We start from the raw sequence: 13,278 nt of genomic DNA, 5'->3' as shown, positions 1-13,278 counted from the left end.
AGAGACCCCGACCGCGCCGCCGGCCCGGGCGCCGCGGGGCTCTCCCGGGCGAGCGCAGCCGCAGCCTCCGGGAGATGTGCAAAGTTCCGGGAAGCTCCGTGCTTTATGAGACGGCGCTCTAATTCGGCGTTCTACGTCCTGTCCCGGTGTTCGGGTTAATCTAAACTTCTCACGGTGTAGTCGCAAATATGTAAAACTTCACGGTGTAGCTCACATTCTAAACCGGTATCGCAAATTACACACGAGAGGTTTATAGTCTGCCTCCCACAGAAATCGCCACGTTGTTTTATCATCACAGACCTTCAGCTGAGCGTCATATATGTACAACTTAAGTATGTGCACACACACCATGTATAGAGAGATATTACCCTTTTGTCTGCAAAATCTGATCTCTACTGTCGTTATTATTCCAAACAAAACCAGAACATTGTGCTGGGGAGGTGGACTTCCTCCTCACAAACCAGAGCGTCCCTGGGTTACAGAGGGTTAAACAACTAAGTCGGGCACGGTTAAATGTAACAGCCACGATATAGAGAAAAGATTTTTAAAAATTTTTCGTCAATTTTTTGTGTTACAATGAGATCTTTAGAGATTATGAAAGAAAATATTTACATATCAGCTTCAAATCAATTTTCAATCTTGGCTCGGGGCATTGAACATTATGGAGTCACAGGCCTGTGGTGTTCAATTAAATCCACACATAATTGACTTAATTTCCTTCTTTAGTTGAACAATATAGAGTATCTGGTTTTTGATCTTGTAATTGCAAAGTAGTTAAAATATAGAACTAGACTAATCTTCATTTTTAAGTACTGTCTTTCCTGAGGAGCCAGGTCTAGGTTCACGAATAAGTGAGGAAAAGTTGCAAGAAGGTGAATTCTTTTGTGTAATTTTAAAGACAAAAAACCAAAATTTAAAAACAAGATAATAGGAGAGTAACAATGGTTAATACATTGCATCTTGCTATCTTTAAATTAGTTACTCATGTACAAACATTATTAGCACAAACCTTTCCTTTCAATGAACTGAGAGAAATTAGTAGAACTATCTTTTATATACATATATATTTTTGCTTTTCCCTTCCTTCTTTTCTCCATTCCACCACCCCAGTTTTTCTTTCCTTTTGAAGTTTCTTCCCATTTCAGAATGTCTATGGTACGGTTTGGATCTTATTTATTCTTTCAGCTTCTCACACTAGGGAGAAAATATGATGTTTACACATGCGTGTATGGTTTATTTCACCTATGAGTATGGTCTCTAGCTGCATCCATTTACCTATAAAAGTCTACAGTTTATCCTTCTTTATGGCTGAGTAGTATTCCATTATATAAAAAGACCACATCTTTTTATCCGTTCCTGAGTTGATGGGCATTTGGGTTGTTTCCAAGATCTAGCTATCACAAATCGTGCAGCTATAAACATGGGCGCACATATATCTCTGTGGTATGATGTTTTTAATTCTTCTAGGAAGATACCCAGAAGAGGAATACCTGGGTCAAATGGGACCATTAATCCTAGTTTTTTGAGGAGTCTCCACACTGATTTCCACAGTGGTTGCACCATTCTACACTCCTACCAACATGGAGAAGGGTTCCTTTTTCCCCACAGCCCACCAGCATTTGTTATTGGTTGATTTCTTGATGATAGCCATTCTTCCTGGGGCGAGGTGGAATCTCAGTGTTGTTTTAATTTGCATCTCTCAAATGACCAATGCTGTTGCCCATTTTTTCATGTATTTATTGGCTGTTTGTATTCCTCTCAGGTGCCATTTTTGGATTAGATCTGGTTTTTCCTTTTTTTGGTATGGGGAATCAAACTCAGGAGCTTGCACTTGCCAGGCAGGCTCTGTGTCACCAATCTATATCCCTGGTCCTAGATTGGATCTTTAAATTTGAGAGGTGTGATTTTTTTCAAGTTCTTTATATGTTCTTGATACTAATCCTTTGAAGAACAGCTGGCAAATATTTTGGGTTGTCTCTTCATTGTATTGGTGGTTTCTCTTGAATAATGTGAATTCTTACATACATACAAAAATGTCCACATTTTCCTCATAATACTAAACGACATTTACCCTTTACCACAGCTATTGCCAGTTGCCTTTAAAATTGTAATTTTTGGGTTGGTCTTTTAATAATCTGAACAAAATAATTAGCTGGATAAATGAAGACAAACGGACAGCCTTTTGGTTTCCATATTATTTACATAAATTCCTAATGTATACAGAGAACTGACCATATAACAAATTTAAGATAAATAAACAGAACTGGCCCCCAAAAGGAAGCCGAAACACAGGCATGTCAATCAAAGAGAAATATTTTTAAATCACTGATGGGATAAAGCTCCATACATATCTACATTCTGTAAGGTAGAAAACGCTTCATCAACATGTATACTTGTGAAATATTTAGTTTCCCTTTAATTGCATGTGAATCCGTTAGGAGAAGCTGCAGGAGAGCCCTCTTACTGACTTAAGCCTTCTCAGCAGTTTGTTAAATTCTAGCCTCAAATCCCTTGAGGCAATAGTGGATTCAAAGCAGCTTTTAATCATACTATAAGGAGGGTGAAGTAGTATGTAAGTAGGTCATAGAAAGAGAATTACAAGTGCATAGGTTATTGCCTTATTTAACAACTACAGTGTAACATAGTTTTCAAAGCACATTTGCTTTTTCCATTTAAAGTTAGAAGAGAAACCAGGGTCAAATATAAAAGAAAATTCACTCCACATGAGATACAGTGACATGAACCAAGGAAAGCTTATGGGGTGTAGCTGAATTTAAATACTGTGGCTGCCAGCTGCATAAATAATGTAGTGACTGTATGCACACTTGATGCAGGTACCAGAGGAAAATAAAATGCTTTCTCGTGCAGTTACTCACGACGGCCTTTCGGGTGCACCTTTCATTTCTAATACCTATTCAATTTCTATGATCACACCACGCACTAGCCACTTTTAAAAATAAACAATCCAAAAGCTCTTGAGCTCAAAAATAAAAACAAAAACATCCAACCGAATAACACCTGATGATCGAATTTCTCGTTTGATTGCTTTGGCAGAAGAGAAAAAAACCCTGAAAACAACTCAATAGGGCCCCTTTTTAATTGTCCTGCGGCAGCGCGCCCTCAGGTCTCCTGTGGCGGTGGGAGTTATCTGGCAGGGAGCTCCACTGGGCCGCCCTTGAGCTCTTGGGCTCAGTAAGCTGTTTTATAGCCAGGGATCTTATCGACAGCAGTGAGAAGGGACGAAGCCATCGGCGGCCCCTCTGGTGGACATGAGCTGGCCGATGACACCAGAGTGCTGACATCACGGGGTCCAGGCAGTGGGGAACAGCGAAGTTCCCTCATAGTTTAAGCTGCACTGTAGGAAAACCTCAAGCTCTTCTTAGCCCCATCCCCCTGCCTCCCCTAATTGTCTCCTTTTTTTAATCAACTTGCTATTCATTTCCCAAACAAAAGGCAATTCAAGAATTGGGAGCACTTCAAGGGAAAGTTCTGAATGACCTCATTTTCTACGAGGCCTTCCAAGGCAAGGCAGTGTGCTGCGCTGTCTCAGCTCCTCACTTCCCTCCTCGCCCGCATCTCACACTGGGTTTTGTCCAGTGGCCATTGTTCGAGCGCTGAATTATCACCAGCCTTAAAAAACAACCCTCAATAGAAACGGAGTGCTAATAAATGCATTTGTGCAGAGTACACGACGCTCGAGTCAGAAGAATCCTTTTCCTGCGCCCATTCAACCAGTGAGCCAGGATTTGGTCCTTGACTAGAGATCTTTCAACATTTTCGCCAAGTTGAAAATATAATTGAGACACTGGTGTCCGATACGCCCTGCTAATGTTTACAATGAAGCAAACTCATTCTCTCTTGCAGATAACCTCAGGTATTTTATGACGAATTTCCATTTTCCCTGTAATTTCCCACACAGCAGTCTTTTTTAAACAGTAGCCATCAGCAAGGTGGCTACAGAACAGGAATGCAACCGCTCTGCTCAGTGGAGTCACAGGCCACCTTCACTAAAGGCTTGCTCCTCCCCACTCCTGGCTGCTCTTGACATGCCAGAATCCAAAACATCTTTCGCCTATCACATTTTCAAATTCAAATTTTATTAACATAGCTGTTTCAGTTAAAAAAACAAAACAAAACAAAACAAAACAACAAGCCAAATGTGCTCAGAGCCATTTGGAGCAAGAAATACAGACCCTATAATGGGAATTCCCATCATTTCCAGGCAATAAATTTGAAATCCACATGAATTTTAAGTACCTGAGAGAATATCTGACTTGGTGGCCATGTGTTTGTTCTTGGCTTACTCCGGTTTCATTAGCAACTTACAAACATAAACAATGGTTTTTCTTTTTAATGCCTTCAAAATAAAAACCAAACAAATTTTCAAGTGACACACTGTAAATATATCTTTTCTTAGTTCCATAAAAGTATGGCTTAAAGTAAATATATAGTTTAAAACTTCACTTACTTTCTCCCCATTTTGGAAGCTTCTGTGTCACATCGGTACAAGTAGAATTAAATGCCTATATGGGTGAAAGTTACTAAGCTCTGATTTTACATTTTTAAGGGACTATTAAGGAGTCACTCTTTCCCACTAAGAGCTTCTACTCGTTCTCTGAAATCCTGTGTTTATCTGAGATTTGTTTTCATAGTTTTTTATAGAGTTTTAATAGAGCAAAACAAGCAATCCCCCCAAAACCAGCATGGTGATTTATCTTCCTTCTAAGAGGCCCTCCAGTTGAAGATGGCATTCATACATACCTTCGCACAGGAAAACTCGATGGTCCTCTGGAGTTGTCTGGAGCCTCCATTCCCAGGGGAGGAAATGTTAAGGCCCTGGGTCCCTCAGACCCGGAGCCTAACCACCTCATTACTTCCCTCCCAAACTTGCTCCTTCCTTTTTCTCCTTTCTCCATTGTACCACTGTAGCCTTTCCTCCTCCTCCTCCTTCTCCTTCTCTCTCTGTCTCTCTCTCCTTTTTCCCTTTTCTCTCAAATGAAGCCAGACAACATCTGGGCACCCCTCCACCTCCACAGTTATGTGTCTGAGGAGGTGGGTACCCACCAAAGTGCAGGGAGGAGCTGTATTATCTACACAAGAAATCGAGTTTCACTGGCCTTGACCAAGGCTGATTTTTGAACTAGGAACAGCTGTCTCTGCAGTGAGCGGTGGAATTCCTTTCCAGACACTACCAGGGGGAGGGAGGGGAAGATGGAAGACTGGGAACCATAAAGGGAGTAAATATGATGTGAAAATCCCGAAGAGTCTGGGGAAAGGGTGGGAAGAAGAAAAAGGCTTCCCAGTGCAGTACAGTGATTTGCACATGGAAGGCCCTCAGGGGAAAAATAAAAGCCTTTGAAGGAATGTTTCAGAGCCCTCTTGAAGATGCCGAGATTTGTCAAACTATACCAGGTGCCCTTATCTGGTGCCAGCGTGGCGGCAGGGACAAAATTTATACTTATCAGCATGAAGTTTCTAATTCCCTCCATAAGCCACCCTTCCACCCCTCACCAAATGTTTTCCCCAATCAGCCAGAAGTGCTTATCTTACTGTCACGTGTTGTTAAATTTAAAAAAGGAGAAATCACTTGACAAAACACAACAGCTGAGCAGCAACAGCTGGGAGCACATAGTTGCGGGCATAATATTAGACCCCAGAGAAAGCAGCAACAGGTGTGTGTGGAAGGAAAGAGAAGTGGACATGCTAAGCTTTCCGGTGGGGGCGAGTGAAACAAATCCAGCGAGAAGCAAATGCCCCATATAAGAGGGAATCAGCACCATTTTCCCGAATGCCTCTTCTTTTTCTGAGCAAATACATCTTGAAGAAGAGCTAGGATTATAAAAGCAAAAGCTTGGGTTTCTGTAAAATAAAGCACATGAATCCACTTTACCCACAATGATAAGTGCTTCCCAGCGAGAGCTTTTGGCTACTAAGATCAGGAGACATCTGATCTGGTGCACGCAGATTAGACTCTTTAGGATGTGCTACTTTCAAATAGAGTGAAAGATTATGAGATTTAAGAACAAAACCTGTGGGTTCTGCATTTCATCCTGTCAAAGAGTTGATCAATACTGGAAACAAGTCTTCTAATTTTCTGATCATCAGCTAGACCTTTGTCTTATGTGTGGTCATTAATTCCTTAATAGAGATGAATGGCTGACAAATCAAAACCTATCATGATCCTCAGATAAGAAGTCCAACGTGTTAGCCTAATTATTACTACAACATTTATATAACCAAGCTATTACGGTGACATGTAGATTGAAAATACATCAAGGTTTTGAGCACAGGAAATTTATTTTTCCCTATAATATGGTTCAAATCTCAAACCATTTTTAGCCTATGAAAGAGGTTTTTGAAAATCCCAAATGACTTTTTATTTAAGTTTGCTTTTAATTTCTAATTCTCACTAAATCCAAATTCTCTTCCCTTCCTCTTAAAAGAACTAAAAATCTTCATGGACAACTAGTCCACCCGTCTCCTGAAGCTGGTCTAGCTTGTCCTAATGTCATGGCTGTAAGTAAACCTTTGTTACCTAACTGCTCAGTCTCTCAATTCTCTACTAATGTGAATGGCTACATCCGCCCTATTCCATAGCATTATGACAAGTTTACAGAGGAGAAGAGCTGTGAACGAGTTCCAGACACAAGGAAGAAAGGTGATTAAGCTAAAGATTTTACTTGGTTTGGTTTTAAAAACAAAGATCAATTCATGATGTATTAAAGGACACATGCCTTCTTTCCCTCACTCCTCCGTGTCCTGCCCAACTTTCAAGACCTGGTTCAGTTTCCTTCTTTCTGCATTTTACTACTGATCCTTTTTTTAATCTATGAGAGAATCATGATCTGCTTAATGGCCAAGACTGTGTCTTTTACTGAGCATCATAAACACACAAATATATGCATGTATTTGTTGCTTGGTTGGTTAGGATTGCGGTATGATGTACTTTGGGAACTCATATATGTAAAAATTCACATCTTGCTTATCATAATGCTTTAAAATCCTCCATTGTTCCTTTCAACTTCTGCTCCCATTATACAGATCAAAGCTTGAGAGAAGTGAAGCAGAGGATGCATGAATTCTAAGGTGAGCAAGATAGGGTATAATTTGTTCAGTCCTACACTCTTCCCTAATTTGGCACTGGAAGTTAAAATGAACAGAACTGTAATTCAGGAAGAGCTGAGCAGCTGAAACTATAAACAGTGACCAGTAATTTGATCTCAGATCCTAAGTAGAGGTTCCTTGCTGAATTGTACAGTTTCCTCCCCGATAAAATGCGGAGGCATGTCCAAATCAAAGTCTACGGTGAAAATGCTTCTCTGGAGGAAGATATGGCTTTAAAACAGCAAATATTCATTGGTTCTAATTCCCCGTGGCTAGGAAAGGGATTTGGCTGAGCCTTAGTTATAAGCTTCCTCTACTCTGCCCTGTGAATGTGTGGGCCTCTAACTTTACCTCTCCCGGTCTCTGTGTCTTCATCTGTAGAATGAGAATACAACTAGCACTGGCTCTTGGATATCTGTGAGAATTAAATTATAAAAGTAAACACTCAGTGTGGTGCCAGGCGTAGTGTAGCTTGTTAATAAATTTTAGTTTCATTCCTTCTTTTTGTTCTCATATCCCATACCCAATCTTTGTTGGAACCAAGAACTGGTAGTTGAGAAGGAAGAGAGAAAGCCAGCTTCACACGATTATCCTTGCAGCATTAAGGTGTTCAGTGATGTCCTAGGTCTGCAGCGCAGAGCGTAGGGAGAAAGCAAGTTATGATGTGTGGAGAACAGACATGGAGCCTTCTGAGGCCTGGGATGAGGGCTCCGTTCCTTTTTATCAAGTTAGTTTTTAAAGAGATCAAAACAAATCTTGACCACTGCCACCAGGAAGGAATGCCAGTGGCACCTGTGCAGGGGGTTTTCACTTGCAGAGGACTCTCAAAGCCTCTCTGGATGAGTAGATAAGCCAAATTACAGAATGAAAAAGAGAGCTGGGGTCCCGGACCGAAACACGTAAAAGGCAAGGCATGATGAACTGCACAGGGCCTGTGGGCTTTCCTGGGAGTGAGGTGGACAGCTTTCCAGGAAGGGTGGAAAGTCCTCATGGATTTCTGCATGGAGGCACCTGCTAGAATATAGCATCACTTTGCAGAAGGTTTAACAGAGTTGCTACTGATTACAGCTGTAAGCTTTCTCAAAAAGCGATGAAAAGAAGCCATGAATATCAAAGGTACATGACCATTACACAGTTTCTTTTTTACCATGACAATAAACTTTGTTGAACTAAATAATTCTACGGAGAATTTGTGGTTTGTTTGTTTTTTTTTTTAATTTTCTGAGAGCATGCTGGCAGTCCTGCTTCATAAACTCGAGTGATTTATCATGATTGTAGCAGCCAATCATGAGCAGGTCGACCTGCTGTGGGCCGAGGTAGCAGGAGCTCAAGTTGCCCTTGTAATACATGTCACTCTGGGCTAGTGTCACCTTCTCTCCACAGATGCCAGCTCCTGTTAGCTTAGATGATCCTGACATACAAGAGGATGTGCCAGGATCCGCCACACAGTTGGAAGAGGGCGAAGCAAAGGTACGCATACCTGTGTGTGATAATTCCCAATGACTTTCCATGAAGCAGAAGGGTATCTTTGGCTACAAAGTGCACCTCATCTGAAATCAGCATTAAGTAACAGCATCTCTGAGTTGAGAGGAGGTCCAACACACGCACGCATGCACACACACACGCACACGCACACATGCACCAACTTCCATTTTGGCACCATCGACAGAGGTGAGTGCCATGTGATGAGAAAGGTACCCCGGGTCTTGGACACTTCATTTTTATTCTGAATGGACTACATCATAAAACTTCACGTAGGCACTCCTTTCTCTGACACTGTCTTCCTAATGTCACCTAAGTAAAAGAATTTTAATCCACTCCGAGCCACTGCCTCATCTTTCCTACAGAATAAAGGTCACTGTTACTTAAAAAAATAAAGCCCTCCCCAATTCAATCACAGTTGCAGAAGCAGTCAATAGTTTTAGGAAATAGGAATACTCCCCCAAATTTCTCAGGAGTTACCAAATATAGAAAACAGTCAGTGACGCTCTGACGGATATGATCCAAGACACATTATCGCCAGGGCACTCACTCGTCTTCAGTGTTCACAGAAGGACGGACAAACGCCGCCGACAAGCTGCGCTCTGCTAACACCGTGCACAAACCTCTACACAAACACCACAGAGTTGGATGTTTCTAATTTCCTCACAACCACAATTATATAAAATCACGTTTTTAAAAAATTTACAAATCCTAGCACCTCAGTACCAAGTGATCATTCCCGAATTCCTTTTGCATTTTACCTTTCTTTTCATCAACCTGGGTGTTTCCAGGGCTGTGAGCAATGAACTTTCCATCAGCCACATTTTCACCTAATTAACCCCCCTGATTACAATAATGAGTATTGATTCACTCTTTGAATGACTTCCTAGGTATCCAAGCACAATCTGTACTTGCTGCAAAGTTCTAGGTATGCATATTAATCAAACGCTCTCCTTTGTTTTTCAGCCCCCAAAGGATATTTTGCAATTGCATCCATTCATATTTTGAAAAAGAAAAACTGTCTTTCATTTTAAGAAATAAAGGAATTTTAACACACCGAGGCTATAGATCTCAGTCTGCAGTCTGCTGAATACATCTATATGAATATTCCTGCGGCTTATGTGTAAAGGGGCTTAGGGTGCAATCATTACTCTCTGTTGAAAGAAACCATTTGCCCAGTTTGAATCTTTTACTATTCCTTTTCTGCACGTTTGGGCTTAGCATTAAATCTTATTTCTACATTTGTTTAGGTCCCTATCCAGGGCAATTATTACACACAGAGGCTTATAATAGGATACAGGCTATGTTATCTTATTACTATCGTAGAAATAGGTGCACACAAGTTTGCCAACTACTGGCAATCTCATACCTTCCCCATCAGGTTAAAGAATAAAAGCATTTGTATGCTGGATGCTGGGATGGGAGAGGGAGTGTTGCAAATTTTGGAGGCTAGTAATAGATCAAGCAACCGGTGAGGCAAAGTGAGAAAAGATTTCCCTCGTTTCTAGACCTATGACTGCACTGAAATTAAAGTGGATAGACAACAGTTAAATAATTGGTAATTTAGTAGAAACGGAAAAAAAATTCAACATGGAGTTTCCAAGTAATTTTTAAAATTTAAATAAGCTACGACAAGTAGCTAATGATCTCTGAAGAGTATTTTTCTCCGAAATCACAGTAAAAAAATACTTGCAATCTTTGTTTTGGATTAAAAATATTCCATGAAAGCAGCTCTGTGTATGCTGGTAACAGTTGGCTAACTTGTGATATGAAGCTTCACCCATTACCTTCTATGAGCTCATTCTTGAAGCAATTATCAGTATACTCGATGGGGGGGGAAGTGCAGATTCCATTAGGAGGGAACATAGCAAGTATACACTTAATATCCACTCAATTCACAATGGGTAACTTTAAAAATATTGTTAAAAATATCATTCCACTGCATATATATGCTTTGGGTGCACCTGGGCTCTGAAGATATTAGCAACAGAAAATTCCTACTTGAGAAGACAATTCTATTTAGTCAGCAACATTTATTTAAATAACTCAGCATTAAATAGTTCATAACATTTCAACTTGCTAAAAAATTGAAAATGTCCACATCTTGTTCATCATTTACTCAGAACATCAAAAATTTGAACCAAAATGTAGCAGGAAATACTTGGAGCTAATTTATTTTTTCTTTTGCCCCTTTAAATCAATTTCCTTTCTGTTCTTTAAACTCAGATCCTTTATCTTTCTCCGTGAATTTACTAGTATATTTTGATATATTACAAGGGCATACATAGTTAAGTAAAACACCTAAACATTAGCTAGAATACTCTTCACAGAAATTAACCTTAGTAAAATGATTTTCTTGTAACTTAATCATCTTTTATACTTCTAGAGGCAGTTCTTTTATATCTAATGTGGGAATAGAAGCAGTTTGAATATTTGAGAAGTTTCAAATAGATTTTCCACATTTTCTTTCCATAGTCTCTGTTTTCACCTTAGAAACCAATGCTTATCTTATAAAATGAAAGAAATTTCAAGATATTAGAAATGTTTGTCCTCCATAGAAATGTATTTTATAAGGACATAAGTATAAATCAAAAATCAGTATGCTCCATGGAGACCTTTAATGTAACAATTCAATAGGCTACCCGATAATAGTTTGTGATCAAAATTGTAGGGCAAAAGTTCTTACTTGTCCTTGAATTTCTAAACTGTTCATCTACATAGATGCCAAAAGGGAAAACAGAGCTTAGGAATTATAATTTAACCATTAAATTATTCCTCTGAACTTATCTTTCCTGCTACAGTTCGTAAGTCTACCAAATGAACAAATTTTAAAACCTTAAGCAGTAGATACTGTAGAAGCAGATCTGATCAGAAGATATTGCCAGAATGATAATAGTATTACAAGCATTCATAATCAATAAGTTTTCTTTCTGTAGTTAATAGAGAGGTAAGCAATAAATCTCTAACTTAATCCAACCAACATAACTGCAAATGCAAAAAGCTCTGTGAACGGTAGATAGTAAATTTTTTTAAAGCATAAAACCACAAACAAGCAGTTCTAAAAGCTCTTCGTCCTGATAGTCTATACAAATAAGATTATAGGAGATAAAAAGGGTGTTGAGGAAAAAAAAAAAAGCCCCAGACATGCATTAAGCTAGTTTGACAGCTCCATTGTTCAACCAGTAGCATTGTCAGACCCAAAGATGTATTCAGTGCTACAATGTCTGCTAGCAAATAAACAAAAGACTACATTTTTCAAAGCAGGATGCCAATTCTATCATAATTCTCTCTCTGCTTCCCAAAAGGTCAGTGGTGCCTCCTTCTTGGTAGGTGATAGAATCCCAACACCAATGCAGGAAACAAATATTTGCTTTCCGTACATGGGGACCCAGGACGCCATGCATGAACAGACGTCTCCAAACAGGTACACATTTTGGCAAACAGGATAAAGTGATCCAAACCTGGTAACACAGGACGACTATTTAGGTAGGCTAAGTCCAGATTAGAGCGGTATTTGGAACGCAAGTCTAATATGGAGTCTCCTCAGCTCCTTTTTCGGTGATTATTCCATGCAGAATGCATAATAATGAAAGAGGCTTAGACATTGCAAAGGAAAAGACGAACCAAGAGCCAGATTCGGAACCCTCAAAATGATCCACTGGCCACTCACAAATAGCAGGGAACAAATACATGATCTGCTTTCAAAAGGCAACTGGTACAAATACAACTCGCTCACAGCAGTCCTTCTTTCTCTTCCTTCCTTGCTCTTTCTCCCAGTCCCTTGGTCTCAATTTCCTTTCCCTCTCTCTCTTTAGATTCTTTCCCCCCCACCTTTCTCTGCTAAGCTAAGGAAGCTACTTGATTCAGAGCATGATTATTGTCTCAGCCAGCCCTGGTAACTACAAAAGCACACATTAAACACAAAGAACACACAACAACATACCTTAAAAGCAGCTCCTCATTTCTCATAGTAACAGCGGATTTGGGACAGCGCATGCTTTCTACACCGATAGTCTCAACAAAAGCCAGTTCAGAAGTGCGCTCCAACATCAATGCACAGTCGCTGCTCACTAATGCGCTCCTCTCCCTCTCTCTCCCTCTCCCTCCCTCTCTCTCTCTCTCTCTCTCTCTCTCTCCCTCTCTCTCCCTCTCCTCTCTTCCCTAGTCAAATGCTGACTAGTAGAGCAAAGGGGCTCCCGCAGATTCACTAAGTAGAAATAATCCTCTCTGACAAGTTCTGTTGTCTAGGCATATTTTTACACTAATATACTCTGCTGCCTATAGGGGTCTTGTTTGCATTCACTCAAGCCAGGCTGGTGCTAGTTCTCCTAATTACCATCTATAAAAAATTGGAAAGAAAAACAAGCAACTCAGTTACCTTTTCCTTATACATTTAATAATGACACCAATCTCACAATTCCCTTCTGCTATGAACTATCAGCAAGCATAGTGGCAACTGGGGAAGGATTGAGCTAGGTCGTGCTGAAAAGGATTTTTGCCTCTTTTCTGGGGCACTGCATTCACCGTCAGACGCATCTGTTCCTTTCCTCTTCTCCTCAGGAAGAATGACAAGGTCAAGACCTTTAGCCCCACCCTGAATGGGAGGTGTAGAGGACAGAGATTGAGGAACTTAGAAACGCTTTAACTCTGTGCACACCGGGGTTCTCATAAATCAGAACATTTCCCCCAAGC

General features: G+C 40.3%; 1 protein-coding gene across 6 annotated transcripts in view; it reads right to left on the bottom strand.

The window, feature by feature from the left end:
• Window positions 1-12,681, bottom strand: part of Celf2 (CUGBP, Elav-like family member 2) — a 310,354-nt gene extending 297,673 nt beyond the window's left edge. For 2 of the 6 annotated variants that reach the window (XM_013513693.1, XM_005383884.2), the window contains exon 1: window positions 12,530-12,678. In XM_013513693.1, the coding sequence (XP_013369147.1) occupies window positions 12,530-12,636 (107 nt within the window). In that variant the 5' untranslated portion in view covers window positions 12,637-12,678. Of the gene's footprint in view, window positions 1-12,529 lie in introns of all 6 variants that reach the window. The other 4 variants (XM_013513698.1, XM_013513697.1, XM_005383887.2 and 1 more) reach the window with 4 other exon arrangements.
• Between the last annotated feature and the right edge of the window lie 597 nt (window positions 12,682-13,278).

Source organism: Chinchilla lanigera, unplaced genomic scaffold (genome assembly GCF_000276665.1).
Source record: "Chinchilla lanigera isolate Chin_1 unplaced genomic scaffold, ChiLan1.0 scaffold00020, whole genome shotgun sequence".
NCBI classification, from domain to species: domain Eukaryota; kingdom Metazoa; phylum Chordata; class Mammalia; order Rodentia; family Chinchillidae; genus Chinchilla; species Chinchilla lanigera.
This window is presented reverse-complemented; position numbering and strand designations above follow the sequence as displayed.